Genomic DNA, 22633 nt, shown 5'->3' with positions numbered 1-22633 from the left:
CGCATTTTTTTATCAGCTTTTTAAAAAACTAATTCTTGTGATTAATATTTTTTAAACAACAACGCAGCTAATTTTAATTAACAAAAAAAAAAGAGGTACAAATCGTGATTACAGTTCTACAACTATAATCTAGTACATTTTATTTAAAAACAAAAAAAAAACAACTACACATCGTTTTGTAAGATGTCCTTAGGGATAACCATTTGTTGTAAACCTAGTTGCCTAAGTTTTCGTTGTTACCAAATTTATTCCATATATGTTCGACCAAGTCGTTTTTTTAGCTGCAAATGAGTCTGTTGATCCTCAATCTCTGTTCTACGAGACAAGTATAAGCCGATATCCACAATACGATCAGTACGGTACTCGGTAGTGTCCTCATTAGCGTTGCCTCCAGCATTCATAAACTCATTGGTATTAACGTTATTTTGATACGTCTCTCGTTCATCTTCAACGATCATATTATGTATTATGATGCAGGCGAGCATGATATTGTGGAGTATGTCGGTATCCCACGCCAAAGACGGCTTTTTAATAATGGCAAAACGAGCTTGAAGGATCATATTTTGACCCAAATTTTTTTTCTTCTTTCTATTTGTTTTGGGGTTGGTATTAGCATCCATAATTATAATTTATATTTGGAAAAAATAAAAAATTAATAATAATAATAATAACGACAATAATAATAAAAATAATAATAATAACGATAATAATAATAAAGGAAATAATAATAATAACGATAATAATAATAAAAATGATAATAATAACGATGATAATAATAATAATAATAATAATAATAATAATAATAATAATAATAATATTAATAATAATAATATTGGTAATTATAGAGGGGATTTTTGAAGAGAAAAATATAGTAGAAAGAAATGGATTTTCAAAGTTGAAGAAAGTATAGCAATATGGGTGTCTATTTATAGAGGGGAAAAAAATAGAGCCGTTGGTAATTTTTTTTTTTTTATTTGTGTTTTGTAAAATATATCCGTTGCAAAATTACAACGGATTTATTTAAAACAGTGACACGTGTCAAGTAGCGGCTGGGCCAAGTGGTGCGCTCCCAGCCGCTGCTTTCTATTTTTTTTCCTGAAAAAAAAATAAAAATGGGTGGGGCCCACAACCCTTAAATTCGTCCAAATGCTTGCAGCAGCAATCGATCCCACAACCATCACTATGAACAATTATAGAGATCGCCATTAAGCCACCCATTCACTTGTTCACTCATTGTGAACTATTTTTTTGTTCACCCTTAAGGCTGCCCTAAGATGTTTTTTGTTCGGCCGGTTTTAGAGTCAATAAGATAGTAAATATAAAGAAGAATTATAATAGAAAATCAGTAAAAAGAATTTCAATTCATTCATCTTAATTCTATTTCTGTAAAAGCAAAAATAATTTCAATAATAATTTAAGTTCAACAAAAATACGGTGATGTAAACAAGGCCTAATAGAAAAAACAATAGAGGAATTAATTCACCATAAAATTTAAATACATAAATCGTAATTCATTATCAAACTTGTTTTATAACTAACTATATCCATAGTCAAATATGGAGTATCGGTAACAACACATGTTGTAGCAACCATAAGAGTTTCAAAATTCCAGATATAAATCATTAGTGTGTAAGTTCAAAAAGATGAAATATTTGAAATATTCATCTATATGAATCCAACAATGCAACCGGCTAATGAAAAGTATTTATATACTTGTTCTTGCAAGAGGGACAGAACAAACGGTATTGAACTCATTATTGCAACCGTCTACAAGTGTTGCTGATCTTAATAAACATAAACAAAAACAAGGACTAATCTAGAGAAGTGAAGTGAAAACTGTACTAGGCAGTTACTCAATCACTCCTTATTCTTTCTTTCTAAGTTTGTCTGTAACTTTTGTAACAATCCCTTCGAAAGTAGGGTAGCTAAGAAGTAGGAGATAAAATGACAGGAAAAGTTGCCCGAACATATCATCATAGTTGTTGTGGTTGATCACCCTTACAAGTCCCCCAACGAACGACACCAAATTTAGTATAGTCAAAATGATGAGAGGAACCATTAGCATTGCTGCTCCTGAGAAATCGAACTTTCCCTTCTCGTATTTATCCAACTTCTCTTTCTCCACAACCTTATTTGTTAATCTGAATGTTGTTTTCTGTATCCCAATCTTCTTCATTATTGCTTCAGTTGATCCAAACAAGCAGGCTGTTATCGCTTTCATGATCCAGATTCTCACCTCATTCCACCACTGTTGCACTGAATGATCACTTGCTAGCACTTCGAATAGATGTTGAACATGGGAGGATACAAATACAAACACGAAACCCAACATCCATGGATCCGATACCTTCAAAGTCACATACAGTACAAACATCATTAACTATTCACCTCATAAATACATAAATGTAGCATAATGTTACAGCAGGTACTCTGTTGCACAATGGAAGAGTAGTCTTACCTTAGGAAAAACAGGAACGCCCTTAAGTAGGCAGAATGGTAGAACAACACCATATATAAAGAGTGGAACTGCTAGAAGACCTGAACACGTGATGTACGCGTAACACATGCTTTGCAATATAGACATTCTGGACATGGCATAAGTAAGAGGGCTAAACTTTGACATGGCAACTCCAAGTAATCCGGAAGTCCATTTTATTAATTGAACAATAGCATCCTTCATGTCAATTGTCGTGCATCCCAAGAAGCACGGTCTTTTGGGATAAAGATACACAGATCTCCATCCTTTACAATGTAAGAGATATCCAGTGTATGAACTCTCCAACAGGCAATCATACGAAAACCCTACCTGTATGTAAGAAAATGTTTTCAGGAATTTGATACTTATATGATAAATGCTACATCTGTTTCATATTATTTGCAACAATTAGACATTTTTTTCTCTACTTATATCAAATAATTGCAAATAATATGAAACAGCTAATCGTTGCAAATAATATGAAACCGCAGAGGTAGTAAGAAGTATTTTCCATGTACAGTATCAAATACTTGCCTCAACACCCCATAGCGAGTTTGCTTCATAAGTGCAAGTAGCCAAATTTCTAGCCTCTTGTAACAAATCGTTTGTGAATTCCTTCAAGACAAGATCCTGGTTCGAGTTTTCTTTAAGTGAAGCAATGAATTTTGTGGAAGAACCAAAAGCCTTTTCTGGTTCATTGATGAGGTATTCATCTGCAAACACAATAATATTTAGTCACCAATTATTATAATGCACAATATCATTGCATATTCCATGATATATACATCAGAGGTTTCCATTTTACCTTCATTATGGGGCCTTCCATATATCGCCTTCTTCTTCAGATAATACCCAGTTCCATTCAAGACCGGTCCTCTGAGTCCATCCATGCCTTGCCATTTCGTCTGCATCATAATAAAATTGGAATTCATTATGTTACATAATGTAGTATCATTTTAGCCTATGTTAGTATAAAGGTATGTAAACAACATAGTATAAAATCGATTAGTCCAAAGCTAAGAGCAGTGTACCGTATGAGCTGATCTGGCTTGACCATCATAGATATCATTTTTACTAGTGTTGTAGAAAATTTGAGGGTATTGAACAAAGGCAAGAGAGGGAGACATGTTCGGGTCAAGATGGAAGCACATAGATTGACGAGCAGAGGTTGGATCATGACAGTACATATCACAGTCTAACACCAATAAGTAAGGCGCATTGCTCAATAGTCCTGATACTCGGAGCTGCCAATTAAGTTCAATTTTGATCAGTTGATGGATTGCAATATAAAATATATTACGGAGTAAGATTGAATATGATGAAGCTCGACTTGCTTACAAGAGCGTTAAGGGCTCCAGCTTTGAAACGATGAGGATGACCTGGTCTCTTTTCCCTGGCTACATAAACTACAAGGGGCATTTTCACTTCAGCTTCTCCATCCTGTTTACTGTCATGTATAATCTGATATTTTTTTTTTTTTTTGTGAAGAATGCAACTGTCAGTTTAAATTCTCCTATTAAACGAACCATTATTACATCTATGTAACACAATTACACAATACCAACTGAGTTTTAGGCCTTTTAGCATAACATAATTTTGATGTCATTATCCAATTATAAAAAACAAAAAAACAAAAAAACAAAAAACAAAAAAAACAAAAATATGGTGCTTTCTAAGAATACAATTTTCGTATATGCAATTGGTCAATTGGACCATGATGCACATGGATCATCCTCTAGAAAAAACATATTCTACATTTCTACTCCATAAATAAATGGACATTTTATTTTTAAGGAGTAGTAATAGATCATATGATTCATGTCTCCTCTTTTAAGAACATTCAAATTAAGAAAATGTTATACATAGCCCTTGGCTACGTATAAGCATTAAATACATACTAGAATCACATAAATTTAGGAAATAAAAAAAAGTATAAATACTAATTAGGTCTCGTTCACCTCACCTTATTTTTGGGAATTATTTTTATTGAACTGAAATTAATTTTATTGATTCTTTGTTATATTTCTACTTTACAATTATTAAATTTTTATTGAACTGAAATTATTTTCAGTTAATTGAACTATTTTTTTTTCAAGGTGAAGTGAAAAAGGCCTTATATTTTCTCCTTAAAGGTACCGATTATTTTTAGTGAACAAGGTCTTCCATTAATTTATGCGTATTTTTGTCATAAATTTCTAATTTTGTACAATTTTAAAGAGTGTATCTAATACTTATAGCATTACCCTCAAATTATAACAAGATGTAAATGCAATAAATTATGGAGTAGCATTCAATTGCTTGCTTTTTACTTAAATGACATAATTCATAAGTGTGTTCAATTTCATATTAATAATTTAATAGGATGAGTAATATTCAGATTCAGTGTACTTTATCGTATAAAAAAATGACAATTTAATGATAAATTTATACTCCGTACGACTGACAATATTAAAAAATTGAGAGAAACGCACCTCAATGCAAGGTTCACGATCATGCACAACGGTGCATTTATTAATATCACCGCTTTCTTTCTCCACATATTTCTTAAAAGCTTCGTATTTCGACTGCAATACAACATCAGTAATCAATGGTCAAAATCAATTGAAATTGTTAATTTGTGTTACTCTATTTCAAATTTTAGATATTGTTTAGTGTAATTTCTAAGATAAGAGTACACGTTTTTCCTAAAAAAAAAAAAAAAAAAAAAAAAATAATACTCCATACAACTTTCAAGATGAATTTGAAGCATATATATTTATTGACCTATATCTTTAATTTATTTATTAATAGAAAAAAAATGCATTAGCATGTGGAAGAAAGCGAAACGTACAAAAATAAATAGAAAAATAATACCTTCATTATCTAATTAATTATAACCTTGAGGTATTATATTTGTGATATAATTCAACTAACATTTAACAGAGATAGTACGACTCGTACCTTGAGGAGTGATTCATGAGCGTTAAAGTCTTGATCACGATGAAGTCTTTCATCATTACCCAAAGCGGAGAAGAAAGCATCAGGACACCTAGTCTTAATACCATACATATTACAAAAAGGAATCCAAACCTTAGCAAATTCAACAGCCTTCTTAATAGCCTCTCTAGTCAAAGGAGAACCACCATCATCCGACAAATACACCGCCATTTTTTCAGGCGGATAATCGAGCGCCATGGATGATATCACCGAGTTCATCACTTCCAACACAGGCTCCTTGGTGGGATCAGCGGTGCATATAAAAATATCGATCTTTGGAAGATCGCGTGGATTGATGGACTCATAGCCAGACACATCGTGCAAGACGGGGCGCCAACGGAAGGCCTGAGTCATGGCCCAAATGAAGGTGAAAACGAGGTCGGCGATAGTCAATAATACCCATGGAAAAAGGGAGATATGAGGGTTGGAGAAAGACGAGAAACGGTAGTAGAAGAGAGCAAGAATGGCTAAAGAGTGAAAGAGGATATGAATACGGTTGATAATGACTCTTTTGGTTTGGACTTTGCAAATGTGTGTTGCCGCCATTTTGAAATGATATGAGTCTTCCTATTTGGTTCCTAATTTTTGTGTATATAAATACTCCGTACAAAAAACCAAAATCTTGAAGAATATGTGCTCGAGGAACCCGGGTGACACAAGACTAAGTCACCAGTTTCACTTTTTATATTGGTAAATTAGTTGTTTCATTTTCATTTGTGTACTACACTAACCATACATTCATACCTTTGTTTCTAGACTACAATGATTAGTGAGATAACTAATAATTAATTAATCAAATTAACATATGTTTTTCTCCTGCTTATTTTTGAAGTTTGCTTATTTTAATTGAATCGGAAGCGAAAAAGTAACTTGAAATTACCCTAAAACACTTCTTGTTTTGGGTTATTTACAGATCAAGATAGGTATTAAGATTCATTGAAAATAGTTGCAACTAATGCCCTTTTATATGGAACTTTTAATCTTGAGACAAATGATTCTATTATACTACTCCGTGCTATTTTTTTAGATTGATCTCATGAGTGGTAAACGGGACGAATGCGCTTATTAACAAAGATTATGTGTACAAGATAATGAGACTGGAAAAATTATTGAGTAAAGAGATTGCTGTGAGGGTGACGATGAGTTACCATTGTGGGCGCTCTAATACGGTAATGGGGGTGAATAACTGAGTTCATACTTCTAAATCATCTCTTTGGTTCTGCAAAACTGACTGAACTCAAAACTACCAATGATAGAACAAACTAGTCTATTTGACGTGAGCAGCTTAGAACATATGTTGAAAGAAGGATATAAAAAAAAAATTCACCATTAATCTCTGTACGCCTATCACCTGTAATACTGTATCATGTAAAAAGAACCCTGCTACAATCAATGTAATTATGAGCGTGTAAATTTTTTAGCTTAAGCCTGCACATAAATTTACAACTGATTTTGAAGATACACGGCACGCAAATCAATCTCATATAGGATCAGCTTCTAGGCCTTTTACACTACTCGAGGAGCGGTCAGAAGTGGAATACAAAGTTGATAGATGCAAGAGGTCAAGGCTCTGACACGAATAAACCAATACTTGAGGTGCTCAAGCATTTAGAAATCCTGCTTCTATACTGTAAAAGGAATAAATAATAAACATTATACTTGTATATACCAAAAAAATCTCAGAAATCTTACTTTAGATTTGGTTTTTTTCTTGGGGAAAAGAAGGGAGGGGGGGTGTTCAGGGCACACAGAGGAGGAGATATGACGTACTTTGTCAATTCATCATACTACGAGCAGTGGAAAATTTCTAGTTACCACACTTACACAACAAGGGTCCTATACAATACAATATGGGTCTCAATTCAGCCATAAATAAGAGATTGAGCTACTGGAGGCTAACAACAGATGAAAGGTGACTAAATTCAGATGTTTCATTAAAAAGGCAGTTTTAAAAAGTGACAAGTGTAGATTCGTTCCTAAAGATAGTCTTCAAGTTTTTTTTTTTTTACATAACTGGCCAGGCAAAAACCCTAACATTACTATATTTCTCGATTCAACACTCAACTTCAAGCATATTAGGACACGAGAGAAACGTTTTTGTAAAAAATTAACAAAAAAAAAATCTCATCATCCATAAGATGCAGTTGTTTAACGATAAGGTGATTTCAGAACAAACACAAACTGGATCAATGATGCTTTTAGTGGAATAGAAGGCCAGTAGATCAATCACAAAATTCACAAAATAAAAGGCAAGGTAAAGTACAAAAAGAATTACCATATTCTCCAAGCCCAAACATTCACATTGAAGTTAATGGCATATATCTCACAAACTGATTTTACACCAATGACAGAAGCAGCCCATTCCCAAATCTGCCAAGCAAACAGCAAAATTAGCATCACAAGTACTGCAAATCAACATATTTTTCTAGGTCATTCTGACATCACTTGCCTATTTCCTCTCCCTCCCGATGGACATAATAAAGGCCCATCGAGGTAGTTAATAGTTATTCCAATGAACCAAATTGAAAACTGTCAAGCAATGAAACAAAATGACAAGCAGCAGTAATTCAAAAGGAAATTAATGATTTCCCTTGGAGAATCTCACCAAAATCAAGTCTAAGTGCTCATTTTCGAGTAGAAACTGCAGGGCGTTCCATATGTTCCCATGTTGGACCTTGAGGAGTTGAAGGAATTCCAAACTTCAGCATCTGTTTCAGCCATTTGACCCTATTTACAAGTTCTTCCAAATCCAAGATTATTGATTCTATGTCATCACAGCCAGTAGAATTTAGAGTTATTGTCTCATTCAACCGCATTTTCTTTGCAGATCCTTTTTCATGATACTGTTCTTCGTCAGAAGTAGCTACTGGGGCTTCAGCTGAAACATCTCGAACATACGTACTGGAAACACCATCTGAACAACTATGCTTCCCAATGGTTGACCCCCTTATATCCAACTCCGCATTTACCTCATGTGTTTGCTCCATTGCTTTTTTAGGAGTATCTTCGCGCTGCTTCAATGAATCCTTGGAGTGTATTGATCTGTATAGATGTGGCAATGAGCTAGCTGAAGTATGAGAAGAGATTGACTGATTAAACTGCAATGAGGACCTTGGTGTGACCTTGACATTCTGCTTGTCTTCATTCAGCACATCAAACAAGCATTTTGAAGTCCGGGCTGCAGGCAAATGAAAATAAATAAATTTACCTCCTCATACAAATGGTTTAGATAAAGGTTAGAAAACTTTAGATACACATAACAGATGCTTTCAAAGAACATCCCTCGTGCAAAATATGTACTCAACTGAAACCAAAATGGAGAACTAGCAATCAGCAGGTTATCCAAGATAAAAATTCCACCAACTAATCCTACACACCAGCAATCCCTGAGGAGCCAAAACACGAAGGATTTCACGTAAAGACCAGCATAGAGATATAGTACAAAGTTTGACCACAAGTCCACAATGCCACCCAACAATAATAATAGGAGTACTAAGACAGGTTTGTCTTTGTTAAATACTATAAGCTCAGATCTTTATTAGGTACAGAAACTCCAGGTATCACTTAACCAAAATTGCAGACAGGTTAAAAAAACTTTGCTTCTGTTACATAATAGTATGATACTATTTACCCTAATCACCAGGTGCAAAATTAAAAATATAAAACAAAAACAAAAAGAATTGTTACTTATCTTTTTCCAGGAAACCTATCTAGAAACCCCTTGGAAAAGAGTAACCACAAATAATCTTTTGAAAATTCTAGTCCATAAGATAAGATTGTCGAGTCACTTTGTCCAAATGGAGCAAGCATTAAAGGCGTGTCACAAATAACCTCTAAGCACATAAATCTCTTCTGCATTGTAGGGCAAGGACACAATGACACATTGACCCAGTGTTAGAATCAAACCTCTATTCCATGTTTTAAATGCTTTCATATACTTTTTTTTAAGTTTTCTAGACTATAGATTCCATTATTATTATGTTTTCGTCAATCCCGTGTTAATTGGGATAAGAATTTAAACCCAAAAAGACAGTCACTAAGGAGCATCTGATTAACGAATATCCAAAAGCTTCCTAGCAAGTGTTACCTCACTTCTATGCTTGCATGTTGTTACACCTTTGTAGGTATAGCGTTATCAAATGCAATTTACCACCCCAAATATACTAAATGTGATAATAATTTATTTATTTATTTTTAAAAAAAAAGTGATTTAATCCTGTTGTGTCTAGGGATGGCAATTTACTCCGGGTTCGATTCGAATCCGAACTGATCCGAAGAATAAAGTCCGATCCGAATCCGATAACATAAAGTCCAAATCCAAGTCCGCTCGAAAAAGTCCGAGTCCGAATAGGAGGTGGAGCGGACTTGGATTTTGGGTAGGGTCTGATCCGATTAATCCGAGTCCAATTTATTAGAAGATATGGGCCTTTTTCTGTTATTCTACACGACATGGGCCTTTTTCTATTACTCAAAAATAAATATGTGGTTATAAAACCTAACCAATTCATTTCCCCCAAACAGCCGCCACCTTCCTTTTTCTTTGTTTCTTCTCGAATATAACCCCTTCTCTCCTCTGAACACCTCATATTTTTAATTTGTCTCTATGATAAAATAATCTCTAGCAAATAAATACATGCAAGAAGGGAGTAGATCTCCGCTTATTATTAAACAAGATTGGTTGATGAACTTTTATTGGAACGGTCTTGCCTTTTTCTTTTTTTTTTATGTTATACGAAGTATAACATTATAATTTGAATTACTACGTCTATCATTTCACTTCAATACTTTTTTCTTTGGCATTAATTATAAATTTACATGGATGAATATCAATTTTACATTATTTATTTGCTGTTTTAATTGTTCATAATGTTAAATAACTGGATTTGGATTCGGAGTTGGGGACAATTTGGAAGTCCCAAAATCCGGCGGACTCGAACTCGGAGGATAATGTTCCAGACTCGGATCCGGATTTGGATTCGAATTTGTAGTCCGTTTATAAATCAGATCGGATTCAGATTTTATTAAGTCCAATCCGAATCCGACCCCGTTGTCATTCCTAGTTGTGTCGATGGTCGTCACCCGATCACCCACATTCTATCGCTGATAGATAGAAGTGCCCTTTGAGATTCAGATGCCCACTTGTGCTGCTTTGTGCTCACAAGTCTTGTTTCCACACAAGGCTTGTGCCCTTTCCAAGTGCCAACATAAGAAAAGAGATTGTGCCACGCGATCCAATGTCCAAACACTCAAACCGTAACACCCAACATCACCATTGGCCATCCACAAAAATAGGCAGAAAACGTAGGTGAGGGAGAGGAGAAAATTTTAGTGGTTTCGGTGGTGGTGGTGGTTTTGGGTTCGTGGGTGGATTTCAGTGGTTTTGGTGGTGGTTGTTCCCATTTTCGGTGCTGGTTCTAGGCTAGGTGATTGTTCTTGGTTTCTGATTTTATTTTTTTTTGGGGGGGGGGGGGGGGGGGGGGGGGTAGGATTAATACTTTATTGCCCTTATTTTTTAATAATCAAGCTTAAAAGTTTTGCCTTGGAGTCCGCACGCAACCCCTTTGTTGCCTTAACCGTTAACGGAGGAAGTATAAAACACAAAAGATAGTCAAATAAAATTGTGTGAATAGTGAGGTAAAAAAAACAAAACAAATGGTGCGATTAAAAAATTGGGAGGAAGCATTGTATTTTTGGGGAAAGTAGAATTTTGTTAAAGGACATCACAAAATAGTAATACGATTCTTCTCTCAGACACGGGAGTTAGATTCTAGGAGGATTGTAGCCAAGCTGTCATCGACACTATACCTAGACCTAGTTTCTACTTTCTAGTAGTCTTTCACTCATTAATTGAAAAAAACCCTCATATTATGAATCCAATCAGTCTTAATTCATTTACAATGTGTGAAGCCCTTTATGACAAACTAGGAATGCTATGATTCTCCTAGTAACAGACTATCCATCCACTCAGAAACCTTTCAAAATGTAAAGGAAACTTGAAGATTGGTAGTAAATCTCTTCCATCACAGTAGAATGTATACTTTCAAAAAAATCAAGGGCTAAATACTGACGAGTGTGCCATTACAATATATGTAACCTCTTTCGACTTTTGACAAACTATGACTGATATCATATTGTCACGTTCCAGATACCATATGGCTATCCAATCTTGGATTGTTTTAAATTCAAACTGAACAGAAAATTTAATTATAATATCACTCCCTTCACACTTTACACCTTTTTTTTTTTTTGAAAACCCACACTTTACACTATTAAAAGTACATAACTAGCAATAAATAATCAAAGATGCCAGACTATGGGGGGAACATTAGCATAATACAAAGGCATTACAGTCTATGACTTGATTAATGAAGGACTATGAATTCAGAAGTAGTCTGATACTAACTTTAGTAATGGCAGATACAGATTAAAATTTGCAAAGTTCATCAAAATTGGTGAGAGAAAACTCATTGAGATCTCAACATTCCAAATTAAATGTAATCCTTGGTGGTAAAAAGTTTATACATCACAATCACCTACTTTTAGTAACATGACTTACATCACAATTGACCATCTTTCAATTAAAATACTCTATATACAAAAATACGTATTAGGGACTCATGATAATGGGCAAACACCTAACAAACTCTCCCATCAAATTAATGAAGACAGTAGCAACAGGAAAGAGGAATTTTAAACTTCATAAATTTTGAAATCCGGAAGCAAGCAGCTAATAGATTAGAAAGAATACCTTGCTTCAACGGCTGAATCAAACGGGCATGCAATTGTCCGTTTTGAGTTTCCTGGAGGCATAGTAAGCATGGATTCAGATGTTACAACAACGAAGAACTTTTTGAAATTTCAAGTAGAAAAGTCCTGTGTTTGATGTTACAGTATTATAATAATAATAATAATAATAATAATAATAATAATAATAATAATAATAATAATAAATAAATAAATAAATGAATAAAATTAAAAAAAAAAAAAAAAAAAAAAAAAAAAAACACACACACACACTTTTGCAAACTGCTGTTGTTGAACAATATTTCAGCAGGCCCTCCCCCTCCTCTATTTCTCTTATATGAGTTATATCTCTTACTAGATCTATGTGCGAGCAATGCGTACAAATTATTTTAGAAAGTGAAACAACTAATGATATATTCATTACTTAAATTTAAAATAGCATTAATTAATGTGGAGTAAATTTAAAGTATAAAATTAAATGATGCCAACTACTCCCTCCGTTCCCTAATGTTTTTTACGTTTGGAATTATGCGCGGTTATTAAGAATTAGTGTTAAGTTAAGGTATATTGTAATATTTCAATGATTGAAAGTACAATTTTATTGAAAAATACAATGTTGAGCATGTGGGGTGAAGAAATTAGAGGAGAGAGGAGAGAGAAAGTAATAGTAAGTGCTGAAAAACTATTAAAATAGTACAAAAAGTACAATAGCACATAGAAAAGTAAGGACTTTTGAGTAAAAAAAATTGTAAAACAAGGGTAATTTTGTCCAATATTTATGATCAAAATAGGAAAGATACTAAATGTAAAGAATAAAAAGGAACAGCCTAAATGGAAACGTAACAAACATTTAGAAACGGAGGGAGTAGTATAGGAAATATATACACAATGAATATTGTATTCGTCAAAGCTCAGCATTAATTATCATACAAACCTAAGTCCATTGACCTGAAGTTTACTTGATTGAAGATTTAAAGAGGGTGGTATAAAATCGATGAAAAAACTAAGTTTATGATTGTATTTGTTCAAGGTTATTTCATGCAGCAAAGGTTTGGAAGGAATTCAGGACATAAGGGGAACGTGACGGCATGAGGCTCTCAATATGCTGCTTAGCAAATCACCAATGCTCTGTGGTCTTCAAATAGATCTGTGATAGAGAACTAACAGAAGTTTTTTCTTAAATCTTTCCCAGCATTAAGGATTGAACATGTTCCACATAAAGCTGATCATGTTAGGCCCAGGCCGGCCAAATTAGGGGCAGGCTTTGGGCAGAAATTTTCGGCCCAAAGTCGGGCCCAATCGGAAATTTTTTATTTTCCAACAGGCCTTGGAGATGCATTTCTAAGCTATTTAGTTATTTTTATTGGCCCGGCCTGAAAAATACTAAAAACCCAGTAGGCCCAATCCGATTTTGCGGGTTTTGGGCAAGCATCAGCCTGAATTTTTTACCCCGGCCCGGTCTTTGCTCACTTCTATTTTCTTGTGAACTGCTTTGAGAAAACTGATAACAAGAACCTATCACCTCCAATTTGAATCCAAAGCACAGGGACATAACCAGATTCTTAACAGACTCCCTGGAGTTCAACAAGACTGAAAAAGATGGTGAGGCTGATAAGGTCGTTTGGGTTAGCCAGTCATAAAAGCATGACAGCACTAATAAGGGCAAAAGAAAACGATCCTTTTATTAAGCTACGTGAACATATTAATTTCAGAAGTAGTGCTTTATCAAAAACTGGAAACAAGGTCCAAAGAAAGATACCAGTTCTGAAGGAGAATATAGCAATATACAAAAGAAGTATTTCATTTTCAGATAAAGGACTGCAGCTGTAAAAGCTTAGCACAATGTCACAATGTATACACACTTGTCATTTAAAACCTTTATCTCTGAGGCGGAAGATAATAATTTCCAAGCACCAAATGCAGGGCAATCTACAAATCAGGATCAGTAATACATGCCTCCTTGAACAGAAATACGCTACTACTGATCACAAAACAGAAGGGAAAAGAAAAAATTCAAATAATATGTGTCAGACTTGGTCCAACAATTATGCTTAGAAACAAGACCAGGTTTCATTCTAGCCTTTATCAGATTCAGACAATCAGACCAGCTCAATTATATAGCCTAGCATGGAAATTGTCCCGAAGACCCCACCAAGAAGAAATCTTAATATTTACCAAGTCAAAGATGCAATGCAATAGTCGAGCAGAAGAAAAAACCAAGAGTAAGAAGAAGCATTTGCTGCTTTAGCCACTTTCAAGTTTTGTTCTAGAAACTATGTGCTTTTAAGCTGAACAATACCACATACAATAACAAACTAGTAGGAAGAGTTTACCAAAGGTACAGGGACTGTCCAACCAGATTCAGGAGACCAATCCAGTGATGGGCGGAGATCCTTGCAATTGACAGTATAAGATGATCCTTCACCTCTGGGTGGCTCTAGTAATTTAATCTAAATGAGAGAGAAGTTAATAAAATATATTTGACTGGTAAGAGAAAAGATACAGCATCAATGCATCATACGATAAAAGATACAAAACTAGGAGTCATGGCATACGTTTGTTGCAGATGATATTTTATTGGTGAATGAGACTAGAGCTAGCGTTAATGCTAATTAGAGTGAATGAGACAAAGATAGAGCTTCAGGGGTTTATACTAAGAGCAAAACTGAGAACATGAAGTTCTGCTTTAATACTACTAAGAGGGAATCTAGCTAGGATGTAAAACAAACATAACATGCACTAGTGCTATTACCTGAACCGTGTCATTGTCTATGATTTCAGTTATTGTTCCTGACCAGTAACAGCCATCAGTTAACCAGTCCACCAAATCTCCAACTCTCCTAACATCAGCAACTGCAACTATGACTTCAGACGTTACGTTAACATCAGGTAATTCACTTTCGCGATAAAAAGCTGGAAATTGTGGGCGCAACATCAGCTCTTTTTTTGCCTTATGTCCATTACTGCTCTCTGGGGGAAGGCGATATAGATCTACCGTTTCATCGGCTGCAAACGGAGATTAATGACATTAATCAAGGTGTTTCCAGAAACAAATAAGAGCTTCAGTGGATAGGACAGCATGATCAAGTCCATAAAAACTAATTTCAAAGTAGCATTTACCAAGCTACAGTGACAGATTAGGCATAAAGAACAAATTGGCAACACCAAGGAACAGTAAAGGGCGTACGTACGCCATCAAAATCTAGCCAAAAGCAAAGTATTAAATTATTCACCCCCATATAAATAACACTCAGAGACCCCAAAAGCTATGCATGGACACACGAAATTGCAACCTAAGGGTTCGTTTGGCATCGCTGTGGTTTTCTGGTTTTTTGTTTTTCAAAATCATATTATACATGTCATATAATAAATAAAAAATTAGTCAAATTTATACTGAAGACAGAAAAGTGGAAACACCTTTTTCTTGTTTCCTATTTTTTGTTTTTTGTTTTCTAAGAAAATATAAAACTGAAAACAAAAAACAATGCCAAACAAGCCATAACATGACAAACTACTAAGCATTAAGTTTTACAAAATTTCACATATTTCCTACTTAAAAAGTTCGTTTTTGTGAGAAAATTCCTTTAAAAGTATTGTAGATAAGTGCCTGTCATATAATAAAATAAACCTTCAAAAACAGCAACTACTTTCTATTTTCCAGCTAAGAAGTCGAAATTCCGGCTAGCTGACTAATTCCCTTAACTTATTCTTTTGTATCAGAGTATCAGACTATCAGTTTCCTCCCCTTTCCAACTTTTATTTCTTTCCTTCTCTCGACTTCTTTATTTCCTCCTTCATTGATTCATTCAACTACCACAATTGAGCTGACTATGGAACCTCGCCCAGACCCTCTTTTTTTGCTCCATTCCTACTTAGCGCTACCACATTAACCGTCATTGGCCACAACACTATCACCACTATTAACCATCAATGCCACCACTGCCACTAATTACCTGCACAACTACTCATTCTAGCCACCACTGTCTACACCATCATTATCCTTTCAGCCCCAAACTTGTATGCCCTAAAAGACCAAAACTGCTGCCACAAAATTCTCTTTATTTGTCATTCCCATAATTCCCATCATTATCCCAATCCCTCCTTCCAGTTCAATTTTTAAGGTCCAGCCTACCACTACGGTATAAAACAAATCTAAAAAAAAGCAAGAGTAAATCAGAGAGAGATGACAAACAGATACAAGAAATATAGAAAATTTATATGTTCATTTACCACAGCAAGTCTACACTGGGACTTAGATGGTTAAATGCTTAAGGTCGACCAGAAGGTCCTGCTACTTAGAGCCATGATGGTTTTTAGACTACTAAAAAATTTCTCAGCAGTAGCTTGACCACTATTATTAAGGTGAAGAGTGAAACGTCAACAGCAGAGGGCAATGTCCACACTAATAAAGAAAAACTTTTTGTTACAAAAATCTGTGTATTTGAAAGGGAAGGGAGCTGACTTTAACCACTTGATATGCTCATTTTGAAGGGAACTACAAAAATACTCATTCTAAACATTCATGAAGGCATCAAATATAGTGAGGAATATAGAATTTTTATAAGACAGTACAGAAATCTAGTGGAAGAAGGCTTCTATCACAAGCTAGCTCATGACCTGATATTCTTAAGGGGATGGGGAAAAAAAATTAAAAAAAAAAAAAGGAAATTCTCAATAGTGGCCCTCAACCATTGCTACATTAAAATGGTGACCCTCCTTTTTTTTCTTTATTATAATTATTATACAAAATGACCCGAATTAAAAATATTATCTCACAAATGATATTAATGAGGCTAACTTGGCTAGAAATTAACCATGATTAGTGAAAAGAAGGAAAAGACATTAATGCCTCCTTTATTACCCCCTCACAACCCTTCACAACCTTCATCACCACCAGTCCACCACCACCTCCCTCTTTTCTCACTCTATCTCTCCTCCTTAATAGCTGAGCCGAAACCCCTACCCTCACCCTTACCTGACCCAAAACCAACACGGCAGTAAAAGCCTGCAACAAACTACCCTCCTTCACTCCTCGCTGTAGCCCCTGCCCCTCCCTCGCTGCCACCACACTAACAAAGCACGGCAACGCCTCAATGGTGGGTCTAAGTAAGGGAAATCCATCCCATCATCAAAATCCTCAACCTCATCTGAAATTAGGGTCAATCCATTCCAATTTTTGACATGGAGGGAAAACATCTTTCACCATGATAAACAAAGATAAAATCATGGTTCTTGCAACCAACGGTCCAACCTCATCTTATTGGGATTGGCTTTGACAATGATATTTACGGGGCTGAAATGCAATCTTTGATAGACCAAAAATTTTAAAGCCCTGTACAAAACTGAATCAGAGAAGAATGTAAGATAATGTAAATTTAAGGCTTCTTCCAGTGTTAATTTCGAGATTTAGTTAGGTTCAGGTAGATGTGATTCATGTGAATTCAAGGGAGCTTTTTTCACATGAAACTTAATTTGAAGTTAGGCTCTTTTTTTCCTCTCTCCCAAACACAAGTCTTCTTTATTTAGTTCTTGAATGCTTTAGATATTTTTGTCTATTATTTGTAGCTTTTAACACATCAACAATCCAGAATTGAGGTTCGATATTTAGTATCAGGGTTATAGAGTTATGGTAGTTGTTATTTTAAAACCATCCCAGAATTTTATTTAGATGGTTGAAGTCAAAACAGGTAGACAAGGTGAGTGCCAGATGGATACAATGTCAGGACCTAGTAAGTTTTTCTGCTTGGAATTTTAGGTTATTAACTAGTTGAAACTTATAGATTTTAAGACCTTTACAGTTTAATCAAAGTGGTAGAAGACACTATTTTCCGACCAAAGATCTTACTATGCTGCAACACAAAAGGAGGGTCAAATTACCCAAAAAGGTGATGTAGAGCATGAAGAAATTTTCTTATTGCTTAGATATACCCCACTGGAAAGGTTCCAGTAGCTTTGATGGTAGGAGTTAGTAGATGGCTGGCACGTTTCTTAGTCTAGCAGTCTAGCCAACCAGCAGTCTGCAGAATACAAGAGTTGTACACTTATTCATCACCTCCTTGTGCAGTATGATTTTGGCAACATTATGATGCTCCACAAGCCAGTAATACCAAATCACCCCCCCACCTCGCCTACTTCAATCTGACTATTCTTCACTGAATACAACTGAAAAGGCATGAAGTCATATTAGCTCCTTAGAGCTGAGTAAGGACTTGATCATGACTTAACTAATCAAAAGATGCTAGGCCCTAAATTTGGAAATGGATAGGATTGACATGGAAATTCGGGGTCAATGACACTGCAAAATCAAGAACTTTTCTTTCTTGATTTTCAAGGTCACACAAGCAGAATATTTTGTTCCTCTTAGTCAAAACAAACAAGTCAAAAAAACACTATTTGTAAGAAGAGCGGCACTAGTGTGCTCCTTGATTTTGCAGGTTGGATAATAACATGATACTCACCCACCACCTTTTGTGCATAGGCAACACTGCCTTAGAGTTACTATAAATTAAAACAAGTCCAAGTAAACAGCCATAAATAACCACAAAGACAAGAGGCAATCACTTACCTTCCTCTGGGTAGTCATAATATTCTACAACATAAGCTGTAATCCGACCTTTTCTTGTGGTACTCTTCTTTATCTAAACAAAAATACATCAAAATTTGTTAGAGTAAAAGGCAAAATCAAATATTACTACCAAACTGAAAAATATGAAACACATCATAATGCAAGCCCACAGTTCTATAAGAAATAAAGCAGCCTAACAGAACCACGTATAATAATCCATCAACATGTGATATTCTTGCCAAGTGAAGACAGATTAGAAAACACAAAAGGGGATGCTAAAATCAAACAATAAGACAAGCTAGTCTAAGTTTCTCAGTTTTGGTTTCATAAATGCATGTTCACTTAAAAAAAAAATCCGCGTATCTAAGCACCTAGAAAAAGACCCCTGCAGCAACAGTAGCCCTCTTTTAAAATTTAAACAGAACTACACAACTCCCCTTCTGAGTTCTAACCCAAGACAACTTACTACAAACAGAACCACAATCATCCAACGCTTCCCTGAAAACCACAAAAACAGCATCCAAAATGAAGAGCTAGAAAAAGAGACGAGGCCAGTGTTCAAACCACCGGTGATACTGTTATAGCCAAATTTGCCCAGACTCAGTGGTCAACCCAACCAGAAAAAGAAAATGGAATCAAATACTATATGTTTTCCTTGAAAAATCATTTCACATTAAAAATGTTTTACGTCAAACCAAACAAAAACAGCTTTCGTAATCTTCCAAATGCATACAGAAAAACAATCCTCGCAATAGACATTAAAGGTTGCAAGAAGTTAAATTGGATTATAAGCCCATTCGTGAAAAATACTTTAAGATGCACCTCGGCACCAACCAGGATTTGTTTGGGAAAAATACCATATTTCAAATCAAAGGTGAAAAGACCACATTTGAAACAAATCTGTAAAGATTGTAATAAATGGAACAAAAAATAGAAATACTCAAAAATACCTTACACCGAAACCACGCACCACGAAAACCACTAACAAAAGTCCTGGCCTCAGCCAACTGACCAATCTGAAAACGAACACTATGTTTCTTTCCCATGGACAAGCCTCAAAAGTTAAGCCAGCATGACAAACTGCGAGTTACATAAATTAAGTGAATGATATAAATTATAAACAGATAAAATATGGTACATTCCTTTTACTAATTAATAATACGAAGTGGGTTTTGGAATTTTATTTCAAATCAAGTTCCGCCGAGTCTAAGAGACCTTGCGGGAAAGAGTTCATACAAACACGTTCCGAACAATTACGGGTGACAGTAAAGATCATAAAGAAAGTCCTAAAACTGATTCAGGAAAGAATTAATCATAAACCCCCCAAAATCATATCACAAATTCACAAACAAACAGCTCAATTAATTAGAATTAACAGGTTTATCAATTATGGCTCCAAAAAACGCATAAAATTCTCTTTGATTAAGAAAATCAAATTAAATTGCACATACAAGAATTCTAGGAACAAAATCAAACCCTAAATTAACAATACTGGCAATTTTATCAACGACAAACCCTATATCGCGAATTGATATTCGATGAGTTTCAAAAAAAAACATAAACAGGCTTACCTGAGAAGCTGTTTCATGGACGAGTGTTGGTCGGAAGTGTTTTATTGTTAATGGAGAATTGAAAGTATGCTTTAAAAGTGTTTTCAGAAAAAGAAAATATGCTTTCAAATTTCAAAGGAGGAGAGAGAAGTGCAGCATAAAAGGTACGCCTGATCACGGATCGGATATCCGATATCCGAATCCGAAAATTTACAAATTTGATTTCCGTATCTGATCCGAAATGTTTCGGATATCCAATATCCGAAATTTTTCGGATCGGATACTTCAATTATCCGTTATCCGAAATTTTTAAAAATTATTTTTTAAAATATTATTTTTTCCGTTTATTATAATAAACTATTTCATTATACAATGTGTTCTTTTCTTTTTTTTTTGGGAAAAAGGGAGCATATTAAATTACTTAATCAAACGGTTCATACAAGGCATCATCAAAAAATCAAAACCAAAGCTTCCCTGATTGTCTATAACAGAACAAACAGAAATAGAAAAGCTAAAGCAATAAGAGTTCTGCATCCAATTAGTTGCTACTGTCCTGAAGGTCTTGCTCATAAATATCATTCACGCAAGTTGGAGCAACATCATGTGGTCTTTCATCATCCTCCATATTAATCGCAAGCTTCCATGTCAATGTAATTGAAGTCAATATTACGATCAGTCTTCAGAAATTCTCCAATATCCCTCAAAATGACAGCTAGTTCATTAGTTCCATAATTTTCTAGGATTTGCTTGCAAGCCACGATCCATCGCTTCTTCTGAGTTCTGATTACACAGCTTGCACCTGCCTCTCCGGAATTTCTCCATGATCCGTCATATTAACCTTTTGAGTACCTTGTCCTGGCCTCTTCCACATTTCATACTGGTTACGAATGGCTGGAGCTTTTCCTTTCCCCTGAAAAACAGAATTAGTGGCAACCAAATCAACCATAAACCTGTTAAGCATAGTTACATGATGAAGCATAGCCAGGGCAGCAACAAGCCAACAACGGAGCAGCAACAACGGAGCAACAAAACAACAGGGCAGCAACAACGGAGCAGCAAAGCAACAGGTCAGCAACAGCAATATCAGTACAGCAACACAGCACCATTAATACATCAACACAGCACCTGGCAGCAATAAAAAACAGCAATAGACAAACTAAAAAAAAAAACAGCAAAGCAACACACAAAACCACTAAACCAATTAACCAAGCAAATATTAAACACACAAAAACATATTAAACACACATAAAATAATCTCTACAAAGCTCCAAGCCACTAAAAGTCCACAAACTCCAAATTAGTAAATTACACCACAAAAAACAAAATAAAAAAAATTACAACTTCATCTTATGTATCTCAAGCTCCAATCTCCAATCTTCAAGCTCATCTTCAATTTGTCACATGTAATCATCAACAACGCCACTCGAAGGTTGCTCAATAAGTGGTAATAACTCTACACAACAATTTTTAAAAAGAATATAGAATAAAAAATTAGTTAGAAGTTAAAACTAAATTATGCAAATTAATTAAAAAAAACATAATAACTAATAAAATGTTTTACCTTCTTCAATTCTCTCAATATTTTCAAGATTTTCTTCAACTACTAAAGGACCACGAGTATTTCGCAACCAATCTTGAGCACATATCAAAGCTTCAACCATATTTGATGAAAGTGAGCTACGAAATGGATCAAGTACTCGTCCACCCGTACTAAATGCAGATTCAGACGCTACAGTGGACACGGGAATAGCTAACACATCCTTCGCCATAAGAGCTACTATAGGATATCTTTCCCCACGATTCTTCCACCAATCTAAGGCATCAAAGCTCTTTCCAATAGTGTTAGGTTCTCTTTCATCATTTAGATACTTATCCAAATCACTCGGTTACGAACCCGACACTCGTCCAACGAACAGTGTGTGCATGCAACTGATAAAATAATTTGATTCAAGACACATCAAATACTAAATTTTCTAGTAGGCACAATTCTATATTATCATTAAATCTTAAATCAAAGCAAAATTAAATAAGAATTCCCATTTGATTAATTTTTTCTCCAGTTTCAGACATACCCATTTGATTAATTTTAGGAGGTAATCAGAGAACTATTAAGATAAACTAGATTAAAAATTGTTAATTTATGATTTATGCAAATCTGATTGAGAGTCTTGTTGAAGAAGGGGAGTTGAAGGGAGTCTATTTCTCTTTACAAGACGAAAATGAAAAAAACGAAAGAAATCAACAGCAACTCAAAAACAGACTTCCTACATTCAAGATACTCAACAGCATTTCAAGTTTCAGATATACACAAATTAATCAATG

At 34.9% G+C, this 22633-nt stretch overlaps 2 protein-coding genes across 4 annotated transcripts; both read right to left on the bottom strand.

Moving 5' to 3' along the window:
* Positions 1 to 1598: 1598 nt before the first annotated feature.
* Positions 1599 to 6135, bottom strand: LOC110689329 (cellulose synthase-like protein G2). The gene is made up of 8 exons (XM_021866098.1): positions 5417 to 6135; positions 4948 to 5040; positions 3815 to 3937; positions 3508 to 3720; positions 3282 to 3381; positions 3011 to 3189; positions 2459 to 2806; positions 1599 to 2347 (listed from the first exon to the last, which is right to left on the bottom strand). The coding sequence occupies exons 1-8, from the start codon at positions 5996 to 5998 to the stop codon at positions 1865 to 1867; spliced, it is 2121 nt and encodes a 706-aa protein (XP_021721790.1). The 5' UTR covers positions 5999 to 6135; the 3' UTR covers positions 1599 to 1864.
* A 529-nt stretch (positions 6136 to 6664) lies between these two features.
* Positions 6665 to 20457, bottom strand: LOC110689330. Of its 3 annotated transcripts, XM_021866100.1 has the most exons (10): positions 20333 to 20457; positions 19712 to 19841; positions 18762 to 18834; positions 14949 to 15202; positions 14530 to 14646; positions 12201 to 12252; positions 8564 to 8630; positions 8058 to 8494; positions 7728 to 7822; positions 6665 to 7080 (listed from the first exon to the last, which is right to left on the bottom strand). In XM_021866100.1, exons 2-8 carry the CDS (start codon positions 19805 to 19807, stop codon positions 8077 to 8079), a joined length of 1077 nt encoding a protein of 358 aa, XP_021721792.1. In that variant the 5' UTR covers positions 19808 to 19841; positions 20333 to 20457; the 3' UTR covers positions 6665 to 7080; positions 7728 to 7822; positions 8058 to 8076. The 3 variants fall into 3 exon arrangements, with proteins under 3 accessions (XP_021721792.1, XP_021721791.1, XP_021721793.1); XM_021866099.1 differs by having other exon boundaries at positions 8058 to 8630; XM_021866101.1 differs by lacking the exon at positions 19712 to 19841 and having other exon boundaries at positions 8058 to 8630; positions 20333 to 20456.
* Between the last annotated feature and the right edge of the window lie 2176 nt (positions 20458 to 22633).

This window comes from Chenopodium quinoa, unplaced genomic scaffold (assembly GCF_001683475.1).
Source record: "Chenopodium quinoa cultivar QQ74 unplaced genomic scaffold, ASM168347v1, whole genome shotgun sequence".
Classification (NCBI taxonomy): Eukaryota; Viridiplantae; Streptophyta; class Magnoliopsida; order Caryophyllales; family Amaranthaceae; genus Chenopodium; species Chenopodium quinoa.
Note: the sequence above shows the minus strand (reverse complement) of the source record. Positions and strands in the feature narration are given on the sequence as shown.

Excerpts from the sequence above, each read along its gene's own strand:
- LOC110689329 (XM_021866098.1), bottom strand. The coding sequence starts at position 5,998 with ATGGCGGCAACACACATTTGCAAAGTCCAAACCAAAAGAGTCATTATC. Across the intron at positions 5,041-5,416 it reads CTCATGAATCACTCCTCAAG|TCGAAATACGAAGCTTTTAA; the intron begins GTACGAGTCGTA and ends GTTGTATTGCAG. Across the intron at positions 2,348-2,458 it reads GCGTTCCTGTTTTTCCTAAG|GTATCGGATCCATGGATGTT; the intron begins GTAAGACTACTC and ends GTGACTTTGAAG.
- LOC110689330 (XM_021866099.1), bottom strand. The coding sequence starts at position 19,807 with ATGGGAAAGAAACATAGTGTTCGTTTTCAGATTGGTCAGTTGGCTGAG. Across the intron at positions 12,253-14,529 it reads GGACAGTCCCTGTACCTTTG|GAAACTCAAAACGGACAATT; the intron begins GTAAACTCTTCC and ends CTATGCCTCCAG. Across the intron at positions 8,631-12,200 it reads GATTCAGCCGTTGAAGCAAG|CCCGGACTTCAAAATGCTTG; the intron begins GTATTCTTTCTA and ends ATTTGCCTGCAG.